Source organism: Adiantum capillus-veneris, chromosome 6 (genome assembly GCF_014529385.1).
Source record: "Adiantum capillus-veneris isolate H3 chromosome 6, ASM1452938v2, whole genome shotgun sequence".
Classification (NCBI taxonomy): Eukaryota; Viridiplantae; Streptophyta; class Polypodiopsida; order Polypodiales; family Pteridaceae; genus Adiantum; species Adiantum capillus-veneris.
In genome coordinates, this window is record NC_140936.1 from 144169287 (window position 1) to 144184545 (window position 15259).

Consider the following 15259-nt stretch of genomic DNA (forward strand, 5'->3'; position numbering starts at 1 on the left):
CTTTGCCTAAACACCCAATGCTAGACATCAAAGAGATGTGATGCCTACACTGGTATGGTTGGTGTTGATATACTACCACTTACTGGTACTTCGGATCCTTTCACAGCTCGGGTTCATGGATAGAGGCAAAGCGGCCTCAGCTTATGTCTCACTCAGGTAGGTTGGAGGTGTTCTGGCTCTCTCTCGGCGAAGTGAAATTCTCTTTGTCCCTAGTAGAGCGGAAGTGGATGGGTGGACTGACCGATCCCTACACAGGGTTTGATGCTCTGCTAGTTATTTTGTCATATTCTTTTTGATGTGATGGTGTACCCAAATTTTGTCATTGCATAAATACATGGTTACCTGTTTCATTTAGATGGGGCATTTAAAGATTCTCTGTTGTCATTCTTTCATGTCTCTATGCACTATTTTTCACCCTCCACTAGATTCTCTCTCTCTCTCTCTCTCTCTCTCTCTCTCTCTCTCTCTCTCTCTCTCTCTCTCTCTCTCTGTGTGTGTGTGTGTGTGTGTGTGTGTGTGTGTGTGTGTGTGTGTGTGTGTGTGTGTAATGCGGTGTACACATATATTCACCCTCCACAATGTTATATTTTCCTTGAGTACGCTTTCATTCATAACACCCATTCAAGGGTAGCACTTCTCGCTAGTTGCCTCTGGATGAAGTCCAGCTCATGGCCTAAACTCTATGCTTGGTCGGGCTCTGAGAACTCCTCCCCTATGCAAACGCTTTTGCAACTATGATGTCTATTGAAAATTGTATAAAGATGTAAATTGTATATTTTGTGCATAGACCCTCCAGGAGGAGTATCTCGCACCTGTTATTAGAGTCTATGCTTAAGGTTATGGGGATAGCCTAAATCCTGATACTAGTCGGGTTAGTCATGCATTGTGCACGCATTCATGCATGCTGTTTGGGAAGGGATATTGTATTCATAATGCATCTATAAATGACATTGGTTGGTGGTACCTGCTTGAATTGTCTTCTTGAATGGAAGTATTTGGGTTGAGTTATGGTGAAGTGATTGAAGTGTTCAACAAGTGTATCAAGAATTTCTTCGAATGTTTGTTTTAGTAATGACTCTTCAGGTGACTTCTAACGTCTCGTAACTAGATCTTGTCTTTCAATTGGATGTAAATGACTACCCATAAAGTTATGGTTAAAAGTTTTTCCCTCTCGCCCATCCTTTTTGACTTATAGTGCGGGAATATTAATGTAATATATAGTTAATAAGGTTTTGGATTTGATATAATGCAGTAATAGATCATGCCTCCTAGAGAAAATGGAGTGTCTACTAATACCAATGTGCCTGTTGCTATTCTTGGCTGAAAATCTAGCGCTAGATTGTGCCTTGGGGCTCACTCTAGCCTTGCCCAGTGCCTATAAATTCATATACAATGCTCAGTTTTTAGTGAGGCCTGTTGCGTTTACTACCACAAGGCAATACTTATCTATTGTATGGAGTGGTGCAAGCTCTTTATCACCATCTCCATAAGATCTTCTATCTTGTTTACGGGAAGAAGAAGAAGAAGGATACTCTCTCTCCCCTTGCTTACTATGATCTCCTCTCTCGTTTCACGGTGTACGCGCTCTCGCAAAGCTCTCATGGTGGAAACCTCTACATAGCTCTCATCAACGCTATTTGAGGCAAAGCAAGAAGCCTTTTGAAAGCTCCTAATCAATTTCAAAGCACTGTGAGAAGCTCTAAACTCCATAGCCATCATCATCTCTCTCTCTCTATGTCCTTTTTTTTTAGTAGACACCTCGTTGATTGATTTTTCATATACGAGTCATGTATGGATTTGCTGAGTACGTATGAAGTTTCCCCATGATTATTTCATCATGTTTAACACATTGAATTATGCACACGTGTTTATGATCACGTGCGTGCAAAAAAACGCGTTTTTCGTTTCGCGCCAAAGAAGCGATAGAAACTCTATTTTGGTCATAGCTCACAAACCGTTACGAATCAGTCTGAACCCTTTAAAGCAAAGATAAAACACATCATTTGGAAAATTTTCTCTCTTTGGTGTCATGTGAAAAGCACCTATGAGCTAAGAGATATGGTCAAAAAACAGCTTGCTACCCAATTTTCTTAGTCAAAATTTTGGACCCTAGGCTCCTTGGAGAACCATTATATAGATTCACCGGATGGGAAAACCCTAAAAGGCTTGATTAAAATTGATGGTAAATGTAATTATATCTCCATTATTACCTTGGGTATGCGAGTTATTAATCCTTCCATAACCAGGTTTACTACGAATATAGGGGTGCTATCAAGGAAAGTACCATATGGCGTCATGAGTTAATCGAGCCATTTATGTATGATTGATGGTTTATTTTGGTGAGTTTATTTCAAGTATTAGGTGTCCATAAACTCATGTGAGGGTATATGGTAGTCAACCCGAATCGCATAGGAAAATATGAATAAATTGTCTTTCTTTTTGGGTTATCGTTTGTTGTGTGAGAATCATATGGGTTAAGTGATGTGATAGGGTGTTAGTCTATATTATGGATCTGAGCCTGATGCATTGGTTTGAGGTCAAACAATTTCAATGTATGATATGCATGCTCCCGAAAATGGTAAGATGTTTTTTTTTGCATATGTGTGAAGTTATGGTTTATGGTCGACCTAAGGGTCTGAGCTGTTTTGCATCATGTTTATGGTGATGGAATGTTATCATATTGTATGGTTGCTTCCCACCTTTTTAGGTCAGAACTAGCCATATGTGCTAGAGAGGTGAAGTGCAAATATGATGCATCAACTTTGCATGATTAGATGTTGTCAAAAATTGGATTTTTATATCATGTTTAGTTTTTGGTCAAACTTATTTTATGAATGAAAAGCTCATGTCTTAAGAGTCATGTGTGTGGACTCCGACTGATTGCAGTGGATATGTCAAACTCCATGTGTGGGAGTTGGTTCAATGTGAATATGATTTGTGGCTAAGGATTGATATTCCCTCATGGATTATGTTTGTGATTTTATGGTGGAAGCCGGTGTGGCTCTTGTTTTTTTGTTTGGATATGGTTGTGCTACTGAAACGCTGCCAAAAATTTTGCAGCCATGTTATGTTCTAAAGTGATTATGTAGGATTGGTTGTGCCTCATCCGAGTTGGGGTGGAGTGCTCACTCGTGTGATGTGATGTATTTATTGTTGGAGCCCCATTGGTCCAACTATTGTAATGAGCCCATTTGTAAAGCATATCAAATTCCATTTTTTATGTCAAAGAAGTCTTATCAGTTTGATCCATTCGTATGGATTATGTAAATATTAGTCAGTTAGTCAGGACTCAGATTTATTCCCACTTTGTAATCATGAGCAAGAGAACCCCATGTACATTTTTGAGCTAAGGTGACTAAAGTATAAAAGTCACCTTAGAACCATTTTTGAAGGACAACATTTGAATTAATCCTGTGTCGTACGAGTCGGAGAGAGAGAGAGAGAGAGAGAGAGAGAGAGAGAGAGAGAGAGATAGAGTCTTATCCTCTTCGCTACGCGCTTCTCCCTCACCGGATTCACGATGCGACCACACCACCGTGATAGTATCTCCGAGAGCTACGCGCCCACACCACGTATTCTCCGTTTCGAGTTGATCACGATCAATTCTTCCTCGAGCTTGTTTTGCTTGTAAGTAGCACAAACGGTGTCTGTTTTCAATAATCAAGTACTTCATGGAATGAGAAAGAGATTAGCTATACATAGATACTGATAAACTTAAGTTTCGTCCACTTTTGGATTATGACCTATTGATCTATCGCGACAGCATTCGAGATAGCTAGGGTTCAAATCTGGTGAGATTAGACTTATAGGTAAGTATGTCCTAGTGAGAGGATGATGCCTAGTAAGTTTGATGCAATTCCGAGTTCATTGGACGTGTAAACTGTGTTGTAAGCGTTAAGGGATAAAGTGGGTTGCATTTTATCAGGGTTAATGAGTGATGCATCATAAAAGTGCATATGTGTAGATTGGTCTCAGCCTGACAAGCTAACGAGATTGCCTACGTGCACCTACAGGTTAGTCGTGTCATCGGATGATAAGTATGTTGTCTGTGTCGTACTCGTGAGTATGAACAGGGGAGTAGTTTTGCCCTAAAACATTGGCGCCGCTGCCGGGGACACAAGACCTTAAGTAGGGAGATCTACGTCACTCGTGTGATGGTTAGCTTACTTTAGTTTTGACTAGAGAGAGCTTAAACTTTTAGAACAAGATCCAGGATGGAGTATCGTGAGGTCTAGTGGATAGCCAGGAAGCTTGTGTCTTGCCGAGGGTCTGCGACTAGTTAGATTTAGTTAAATAGGATAATGACGAGTTATGGTTTTTGGTTTTGAGTGCTTGTTATACTTGTGAAGAAATAGAGTAGAAAAATGCTGTAAAACCACAAAAAACAAACAAAAAGAAGAAACAATAAGGCTGTTTGCTTGCCTTGAAAGCAAAACCCACCTCATATACCCTTGAAAAGGGTGAAAAGAGTCGACATTGAAATTTATTATTCAACACTCGAGAAAACATAAAAATTGTGACCAAAACCAACAAAAGGAAAAAAGAAACAGATGATTGTCATAAGGAAACACTAAAGTGAACCTAAAAGAGGCCAAGATGAGATATAACCATTAGCCAAGGGTAAATTGACTGTTCATGAGGAATGACTGAAGTGCACAAGTTTAAGATGCAGTGTCATCAAATTTGCATCACTTCAAGTGCAATGGAGTTGTGAATAGTCAAAGAAAAGTGAAATTTTTGAAGTGCTTGAGTTTTGAGGTCAAAATAAGTCCAAACTTCACAAAACTTGAGGGATAGACTTGTATGGGCACAGGGAACAAGACTGTGCAAAAACAGACAATAACTTAAGTCCCCATTGCTCACTGCCTGGTCTATCGCGATATACTGGTGAAAGTGGTGTTTGTCTAGCAACAAGCAAAAAACCCTGATACCACAAGCTTAACACATCAATACAAGGGTACTCACAAAAATTGAGTGAATTTGAACACCAAATTTTGACCCCAAAACTTCAAAACTGGTGTTGGGAGTCTGAATTCAGAGACAAGGGCAAGAAATCTTAGACCCAATGTCCAAACAGTGCCAAAATTGGTCAATGCACTACACAAGGGGAGACTAAACTAACTGTGGGGAAAACTTTGGAAAAAAGTTGAAAATGAAGAAAGTGCTCAGTCTATCGCGATAAACCAAGGAACTTTTTGCTGAAGAATTTTTCTTTCAAATTTTCCCTAAGGAGAGCTTTATCAGGGCCTAAATAGCACACACACCAAAATTCAAGGCATTTAGATCACTGAAGGTCAAGCTGAGGGTCAGATAGAGAATCAAGCTCTGACTGAAATACTAAAAGGGGACCAAAACCCAACCAACCCAAGTGTCCAAACTTCACAAAACTGGAGGGATAGGCTATAGAGGGTAACTGGAACCCAAGGGTAAAGTCACAATTTTGAATTGACTTGTGCTGAGCAAACTGTCAGTCTATCGCTATAGACTAAGGAAGTAGTGAGTTAGACATTTTTTGTACTTTGTGACTATACTGCTAGGACATACTCTCTATATAGATCCCAGCCATCATTTCACAATTGAAATTGGACCACCAAAATACTAACTAAGTGGTTACTGTATATACTTGAAAGATTTTTTGGTAATTCAGGGAAAACACTTGTGAACAGACTAACCATCCTTGTGTAGATCCCAGAAGGAGGTCAGCACAAAGCTATACAGGAAGAAGGAGTCCAGGTAAGCTTTAAGTTTGCAACAAAACTTTCATTCATATGTATTTGAGGTCAGGAGCCTGTGTTAAGTCGGGAGCTAAAAGTGTCAAAAGTCAAATTAGCACCACGTCAACAGAAGAGAGTGTAACTCAGACGAGACTAGACCCATTGGCACCAATCCTTGAAGAGGGTAGTGATACTGACACTTCGTCGGAAAATTCCTTCTTCATGATGGGGAGTCAACAGCCAGTAGGGTTCAACGGTGAAGGATCAATGCCAGGAGGGAGCACCTCCCTACATCCTTTAAACGAAACCCAGTTCACTATGATCTTCTTGGAAGGAGCTAACTCGAGGGGAGCCCTAGTCTATTCTGACTATCGGGGACGCAAGTGTATCTATATTGAATAAAGACCGGCTCAGAGACTAGAGATAATGGAGACAGATTCAAAGACAAAAAGGGAAACCACTATCTGATAGTGAGTAACCCTGAGGATTACAACAGATATGGGGATAACGTGGCCAAAGGGAAAATGGTTTCAGAAACCCAAGAACCGCCTCCTAACATTGATCTACCTGGAGCGCTTTTTATGTATGATAAGAAAACAACCAGAGTCCCAACCTATAATGAGAATGTAGGGATTTACAAGCATGAAAGCGAAGGAATAGTCTCTTACTTTCAATGCAAGGAACCCTACCCGAATGAATTAAGCAAAGACAAGGTTCTTTACTTATTTTCTTATGAAACTGCTATGGGGAAGGATATTGTTTTTGTTGACAGATACGGGCGAGAATACAAACGTATTCTCCCAGAAGAGGTTGAAAAGGCAACAGTTCCGGGAGCATCGACTTATGGCCCCAACGAGGTACCAAGAGCCACCTACTCCCCTAGCAAGTCGACTAATCCCTTTTCAGAAGAGTATGATGCTACCTCACATTCTACCCGACCACCGACGTCCAACTACCAGGACCAACCAGCTACTCAGCCATCACTGCAGGCATGGCTTCAACAGAGTGCTACCTTAGAACAAGACTGAACCCGAGAGGGTTATCAAATCGCACGAGGGTTAAGGGATTTACAAGAACCACCGCTTTATGCACAGTATCAAGGAGAGAGTAAGCCAAAGACTCAGGGGTCAAGTGAGCTTGGAAGAACACCCCGAGAACGAGTTCGGAGAGATGAACCATCTCTCCCGAGAGCTGTTAGAAATTATGGATTAGGAGCACCATTGAGAGAAGAACCTAGCCACTAGAGAAGACCAGAGGAGGTATATCGACTAGGAAGGGGAGATCCCATGATGAGATTTGGAGACCATCGTAGAATTAGACCTTCTCAAGTGCAAAAATGGGTAAACAAGAAATATACGGGCAGCAAGGATCCAAGAGATCATGTAGCAGCCTTTGTGCATGTAATTAGAGCTGAAGAGGTGCTAGACTTTCCTACCCAATTTGCAGGATTCGGTTTAACCTTAGAGGATGATGTGGCTACATGGTTTGACTCGATGGAGCGAAGAGACTTTGAGTCTATGGAGGAAGTGTTTAATGAGTTTATCGAGGAATTCTCACAAAGGGGGATAGCTCATAATACCATCTCGCAAATCCATAAATTCAAACAGAAAGATGGAGAGTCCGTGCGAAAGGCCGCCCTTCGATTAAAAAGATATGTTAAGTTCTATCCCGTGGAAGAACTGCCAACTCAGTCCAGACTCATGCTTATATTTATACAAGGACTAAGGAATGCAGATCTTCAAAAGGACTTACATATGAAAAGGAGCACTACGTTGAATGATTTGACCAAAGAAGCACTATACCTTGTGGACAATAGTGCCGTCTACAAAGAGGGTGAGTTCAAGGATCTTGATGATGATTCTTCGTCACAACAAAGCGGGAGCAAGTCTACTAAGACAACACTGAAGGGGGAAGTAGCGGTAAGCCAAGAGCAGCTTGTAGAGGAAGTGCTTAAAAAGATTAACTTGTATTCCAAACCACAAGCTAAACAACCAAAATGGTGTGCGATTGAACAAAAATGGACAAACCATGGAACTGAGGAGTGTTATTATAACAAGGGATATGTGAGAGAACGACCCTATGCTCCACAAGCTCAGGCGACATCTCCTCAAGTCCAACCGATGCCTAGATATCAAACTGACAACCTACCAGGACCTGTAGGTGCAGAAAGACCACAACCAGTGTTGGGGAAACAACCACCCCTACCAGGATTACAACCAGTCAGCATAAGACACATACCCACAGTAACTAAGTCGGACGAGAAGGCTTTGGTACCTATGCATGCATACTACGACGAGCCCAATGGATATGCGGCGAACTCTGTCTATTATCCACAGGACGAACCCTCTACACCAGAACCATGGAGCATGATAGGAAATACAGGACCACCAATTGCTGCACAGGCAGCGGGGGAAGGACGATATAGCCTGGATGAAAGAACACTGTTGTTCATAGCCAACGGAGGCATGAGCGGGCAAAGGAGTGCACACCAACAAAGAGGAGCTCCAGGAACACCTCAACAACCTAAAGGACCATGCTACAAGTGTGGAGGAGACCATTGGCTAAGGGACTGCCCTCATGACGAAATCATTAGGGTCGACACATATTGCACGGAGTGTGGAATTACTCACTTGATCCCTGATTGCACTAAAAACCCGAGCAAAGGAGAAAAAACTACCTTGAATATGCTGGGAGCGCTACCGTCCAGTGGAGGGTCAGAAAACGAAACTCCGATTCCTGTTAAGGTCTTGACTAGAGCCCAAGCAAGGAAAAATGACAATCAGCCCAAGAGTAATGATTGAAATCAAGACTGACAAGTCTAGTGTCAGTCGTGATAATCCATGGAAAGAACGAAGAGCGAAAATGAAAGCTAGACGTGAGCGAAAACAAAAAGATGTAGAAGCTAAGCTAACGATAGCTCGAGAACAACTTAAAAAGCAAAGAGAGTCCGACTCTCTAAAATCAACGGAAGGACCAAGAAGTGCAAGCTCAGGAGGGTCGGTATTGGTAGATAAGATCAATGAACCCTTAGATGCAATCTTGCAAGCATATGAAGCAAGATTGAAGAACAGACAGACTCTAGAGCAAAGGTGGATGACATATCCATATCCAGAGATAGAAAAACAGAGACTAGAGATGTGTAAAGAGCTGATTGAAACTGCACAAGATTTACTGGAGCCTCCACCTATGGAAGCAGGAGATAGAATAATCAAACCACCAAACAATGAAACACCTCACAAAACCGAACAAAGGATACCTGACAAGATAGAAAACATTAAGTCCTTGCCGGATATAGAGGATGCAAAAGACGTACCTAATAGCACTGATGAATCACTGAAAGATTTTCCACCATATTCTCCTATTGTGGAAGAAAATTGGCCTGAAGAGCTATGGGAAACGGTGCGAAAAGCTCAAGAAAAATATGAGACAAAAACAGTCGAGTCAGCGCCTTTTTCGGAGCTGAACTTGAATAAGACTCCATGGGATTTGGACGTTAAATCATTTCAAGGGGATAATGGTTCAGTTGCATCCGAAGATAGTAGACCCCAATCTCTCCGAACTTTGTCATCATATATGGGGGACTATGAGGCAAGGTCAGAAGAAAATTGGCCTGAAGAGCTATGGGAAACGGTGCGAAAAGCTCAAGAAAAATATGAGACAAAAACAATCGAGTCAGCGCCTTTTTCGGAGCTGAACTTGAATAAGACTCCATGGGATTTGGACGTTAAATCATTTCAAGGGGATAATGGTTCAGTTGCATCCGAAGATAGTAGACCCCAATCTCTCCGCACTTTGCCATCATATATGGGGGACTATGAGGCAAGGTCAGAAATTTGAAGAGTACCTTCTCAGAGAATAGGCGGTTCAAATCAATTGGACACTAAAATCCTGACAGACTTGTGGACCACTCCGGTCAAGTGTACAATCACATTGGCAGAATTATTAAAAATTAGGCCAAGCATGTGGACGGAAGTGGGCAAATGTCTTGAAAAATTTGGCATAAGGACGCCTCTTAAGTTCTTCGAAACCGAGCTTAATAACACAGAACCGAAGAAAGTCAATATAGACCAGTGCCACTCAACAAAGTAGGAGAGTGTTGTGAGGGGGAAGACGGCAACACGACCCTACCAGTTGAGTATAATGGCATAGAGACTAAGGCAATACTTGATAGCGGAGCTGGCATTGCCATTGCGACCAAATTGCTATGGGAAAAATGGGGAACCCAAGGCATCATAGATGCTAGACTCTTGTCTATATCTACGACTATTTTGCTCAAACTATATGCTCATTTGGTCACAACATCGAAGCTTGATTTCCAATGGAGGCCCGATTTTGGCTCTAAACAGATTTTTGGGTTCACTCGGGTAATATCCTTCAACTCTAGAGAGGATGGGCTATAATAGATTCTTTCCTCTGAAATGAACCATCCTTTCTGATCTATCACTGGACGTGCTTCTATGAGTTGGTATGTGGGCCATTCAAACACTGGTTGATCCTTTTTGTACAGTTTCCCTTTTTGGTTTATATAGTGTGCATATGAATTATGTGTACCATACAAAGCTAACATCATTCTATTTAATGTGTCCCTTAGACTCATGAATGATTGCACACTTGTGGCAGTGGATGCAAAATCATTTGCAAACCTAACAGTCTTTTCAACTTTTGGTGATATCTCGACATCTTGACTAAATTCATGCTAGAATTTGTTGTTCAAAGAATCAATTTTAAGATTTTTAATTGCTCAAAGAGACAAAAGGGACGCATGTCAAGCCCCTAGCTAGGTTGCCCTCAAGGTGTGTCTAAAGACTATTGGTTGACCCTTAGAGAGGTCCAATGACAATTTAGCTAATTAAATTAATAGTTTATGCATTTATCAAGCTCTCTCTCTCTCAAAGGGGAAAGGAGGACACTTGTGTAAAGGCTACCACTATTGCTTGAATTGACCTAGGCTTAAGAGAGCCAATGAGCACAAGGCATGAGCTAGAATGAGGGGTCGACTCAAGAAACTAGGGGGCTTGCTTGCAAGGTATACTCTCACACACACACACACAGTGTGTGAGGTGCTAGAATGAGGGGTCAACCCAAGAAACTAGAGGGATTGCTTGCAAGGTATACTCTCTCATCCACACACACTCATTGTGTGAGATGCTAAGTGCAAGAACTTCATCTCCTTGTCCAAGCTTGTTGAAAGGTTGAGAGCCTACACCAACACTCTTAGCTATGAAATATTAATCCAACCAAGAGCCATACTTCAATGCTTAAGCTTTCTATCTTCTTCATCATCATTATTATGCTATTATTCTATGCTATGCAACAAGAGTGATGATACGTGAGGAGCTATTTCTTTCTTGTAATAATGTTTCATCTTCCTCTTCCCTACCCTCATTCCTTGCTAGCTCTCTCCATCTTTGAAGGTCTTTGAGGTCTTGGGACTGAGGCCAGGGATAAGTTAATGCTCTCATTTAGCTAAGTTACATGCATAATTATGGTGCATGAAGTTCTCTATCTTCATTGCACCATCAAGGTCTCAAGGAACACAAAGCTTGTATTGTATTAAGTCTCTCTTTATGGGAGAAATTATAATACAAAAGCCTTTTGGAGGAGGGACCGGCTCCACATAAATCCGGTCCTCAACTGTTGTCAAGTTCTCTAATTCTCTCTCTTACATAATATTGTTCATGCCAAGTCAATAAAGTATAATTGTTATGTTGCTACCGCTAATCAAGTTCACCCTCTATTTTCTCCAAGTAGTCTCATAAAAATGCTCACTACATTTCTCTTAATTCTGCTATTCTCAGTGTTCATGGGCCATTTCTATTAGAGTTACGACAATATACGCGATAATTCTAGCGATAATAAACATGGTAATATTTGAAATTAAAATAAATGCCTTCTCTCTCTCTTTTTTGGTCAACCCATTTTGGACTCTCTCTCTCTCTCTCTCTCTCTCTCTCTCTCTCTCTACAAAACGCGATAAATGACTGCGGTAAACATTGAGATTCTCATAGTGACCCTACACATGTGGAACCAAGCTAGAGCACCTCTCACAAACTTTTGTATTGGATCTCTCTGTTTTACCCACCATATTTGTTTTCACCAAGTCCCTAAGATTCATGTAATCTATCATCTTCTCTATGAAGGCTTTCATTTTCTCTATCCTCTTTGCTTCCAAACAAGGAATTATATTCATGGGGCTTGAGATAGGGTCAAGGTCATTTTATAAGGCTCCCCAACGACATCAACCTTCATTAGAGTAGTCTCCAATTCAACTAGTAATTGGTACTGTAGAATTTGGATTGTAATAGTTGTGAAATCTTGCACATTGTGTAAGTGCCCTACACAGATGACTCCTTGATTATTGTGTAATTAAAAACAAAGCTATGGGTGCTTCCACCAACTAATGTCCTTCAACATCTTCTAAAAATCCTTGTAGCAAATTCCTTTCCATTTCTTGAATGCAATTATGATCCAAGCAATATCCTAAATTTACCCATGTACGAGATTTTGATAGTAGTGCCTCTAAGCACAACATAATTCAGTATCCCTAACATTGCATCAATTTTTTGATGGAAAATGAGCAAAAGAAATTACTCTTACCTTGTAAAGGAAATTTCCATTATTGTAATCTCTCAGCCTCTTTCTTAGTAGTAATGCTAGTCTTCCATCGACATGTTCTCCACATTGAGCAAATGATATGGATATGCAGTTACAAAGACAAGATAGCATATGATAGTAGAAAATGTTAGAACTTCGCAATTATGAAGAATATTTGGTGCCCAGTGCCCACATTTGGTGTCCTGGTTACCATATAATCACGGTAAGCACATCAGAAACAGCTATGCTGAATATTAACCTAATATTTCTCTGTAATAATTACAAGCTACACCTCACAATATACATTTATTGCACCATGCCTAGATACATGCTGTATACATATTTCATAATAATCCCTGACTTTGCTAACATGTAAACCAGCCAAAACTAGGGGGCACTATTTGTTAAGGCAGGGTTTCCATGCAGACATCGTCAAGACAATACGTCCCTTCCAGCCCAACAGCATCCATCCGTTAGCATCATCATGAACAATAAAATCTTTATGATAGTGCTGCTTTACATAGGATCTTGATCTGGACAGAATAACTGAGGAAATAGGCTGCAATTCAAAGCCTGCTCTTTTTATGCGTGCATCCCATTGCCTGTATGTCTCGGGTCTCTCCACCCTTTCAGCACCCTCACATGCCACAATATTTAGAATGTCGCGGGCGTAGGTTGTCGACTCTGTAAAATGCCTGTCTACATCATCACTCCAAAGGGTGTTCAGCATGTCCATCACATTGGAGTAAAAGTAAAGAGATTCACGAAAGCGGGAGACAAAGAAGGGTGAATTGCTTGCTGAATTTATCTCTGCTATGACCAGAAGATGCGGGTTGAGGCTACGCATGCTCATGAGAAGCTTTTGGCGAGGAGAAATGGTCAAATTTAAGTCGACACTCTCGTCTGCATGATGACGAAGGCGTTTCAAGCAATTAATTACAAGGACCTCACCTTCCTGAAGATGGAGAGAGGCGGGATCAATGTTGTCCCAGCGATCAGAGACAATGGCATGGAATTGGATGGGCACATTATAAGTCCTACCATATGCAGCCAGCCGTCGTCCAGTCTCCTGGAGCCATTCCAACGAACTTTGGCCTCGGTTCAAACAATCTATGCCTGTAATGACAAGCATAGGAGGCCCCCCTTCACGATCTGCCAATGCATTTATAAGGCAAGGCCATTGCATTCCATAAAAGATCCCATAAACCAAAATATGCAGCCTCGAAGCACCCTCTGCTGCCTTCAGAATGTTCTGATTTGCAAAATAGTGCATAATTTTCATGTATGGAGTCTCCCTATACCACATCTTGGCAGCCCTTAAGAAGGACACCGGAGAGGGCATGTTTTCACATATGGCCCTGTATTGATGCCCTCCCATCCCTCCCATTCGAGCTACTAAGGCGGTACAGAAATAGTGGGCAGTGCGCTGCAAGCCATTTCCTTTTTCAGAAACACCGTGAATTTGGTACAATTCTTGAAGAATCTCACTTGCCTTTCTCACATCTCCCACTGCCACAGCTTGTGCACAGCTCACAAGCAACTCTCTCAAATCCACAAACCCGCCTACTTCAGCACTATCGTTTCTCACAGACTGGCCACCCTTCCGTGCAACTCTTGAAGATTTCTTCTTACTTCCAGTGAGTTTTGTGGCTTTACCAGAGGTGGTTGCAGTGTGGGGGAGACTAGGCTTTCCAACATACAGATCTGCATAGCCACCTCTATTTTTAAACTCCTCAAATGATATGTCCACGTTAGTTGGTTTCATGTTAGACTTGTCATTGGGTTGTAGGAGGTCGAAAGTGCTAGTCAGCTCCTGATTCTGCGGTTTCGCGTCATTATTGAACCTCAAATCACTTATGCCTCCTACAACGGGACTGTCACCAACATGGGTTGTCTCCAAAGGACCATGATATGCATGAAAAGAGTTGTTCGACTCCTGGCTTCCCCTTGTCAAACTGCTCTTAGAGGATGTAGAATCAAGCGGTGAACACTCACCTATTATGTCGTAAAGGCTGCTTACAATGGCATTATAAGATGCTTCGACATCTTCCTGGATGACATCGAGCCCCTCCTCCTGCTCTTCCATTAGCACCTCATTGAGGTAATTGAGGAAGGGATCGACCAGAAGCACATCGGGGTCATCAACAGATATTGGGATGCTGCTAGGCTCCGAATCACAGCTACTTGTGGTGAGATTCTGAAGAGCTGCTTCCGTGTCAAGAGATGGAGAGGATGGTGTAGAAACGGCATCTGGCTCATCGAAGTAATTTGGGGTAGTGCTCAGCTCCGAATCACAGATACTACTCAAATAATTAAGACCTGCTTCCATGTCGAGTGATGGAGACGAGGGTGTGAAAGGGCAATCCAAGCCGGCCTGCTCCTCAAGGAGCAGGGAGCAGGGCATGCTGCTGTAAACCTCATTGATAGATTGCGAGTGGGAGAAGGGGTTGAGATACCATTAAGGAGAGAGGAAGGCTTCCATGCATGCAATGCAAGAAGAAACAGAGGACACCCGCAGGGTAGAGAGTCATCTTCTCTTCTTTGCTAGGCTTTAACGCTGAGCTAGAGCGTCGTGCGCAAGCCTTCTAAAACGTGCTCCATTGAAACTTGACCCAGGGTCACTTCTTTGCTGATGAAGCATGGACCCATGTTTTTTGCCATGACGCGTGAGAGAGAGAGAGTCTATGAGGGTCAGTGATAATGGTTTTACCCGTGTCGCGTGGTCTGCGTCTGAGCCACGCCTCCTTCTAAGCTACCTTCCGCGGCTCGTCTGAACCCAAAAAGGAAACAAGATTAGGAGCCGCCAAGGTCTGCGAAGTTAAGAGGAGCATGAGATTTATGGAAGTAAGAGTGCCTGCGATCACATGGAATTTTTATTATGTTTTGATATAAACTTATATTATCTATTATACATACATAATCGTAAATATTCTATATCTACTAACATAATA

At 41.8% G+C, this 15259-nt stretch overlaps 1 protein-coding gene across 1 annotated transcript; it reads right to left on the minus strand.

Moving 5' to 3' along the window:
• Positions 1-12540: 12540 nt before the first annotated feature.
• Positions 12541-14928, minus strand: LOC147456410 (scarecrow-like protein 30). The gene has a single exon (XM_086515473.1). The coding sequence runs from the start codon at positions 14710-14712 to the stop codon at positions 12706-12708; it is 2007 nt and encodes a 668-aa protein (XP_086371599.1). The 5' UTR covers positions 14713-14928; the 3' UTR covers positions 12541-12705.
• Between the last annotated feature and the right edge of the window lie 331 nt (positions 14929-15259).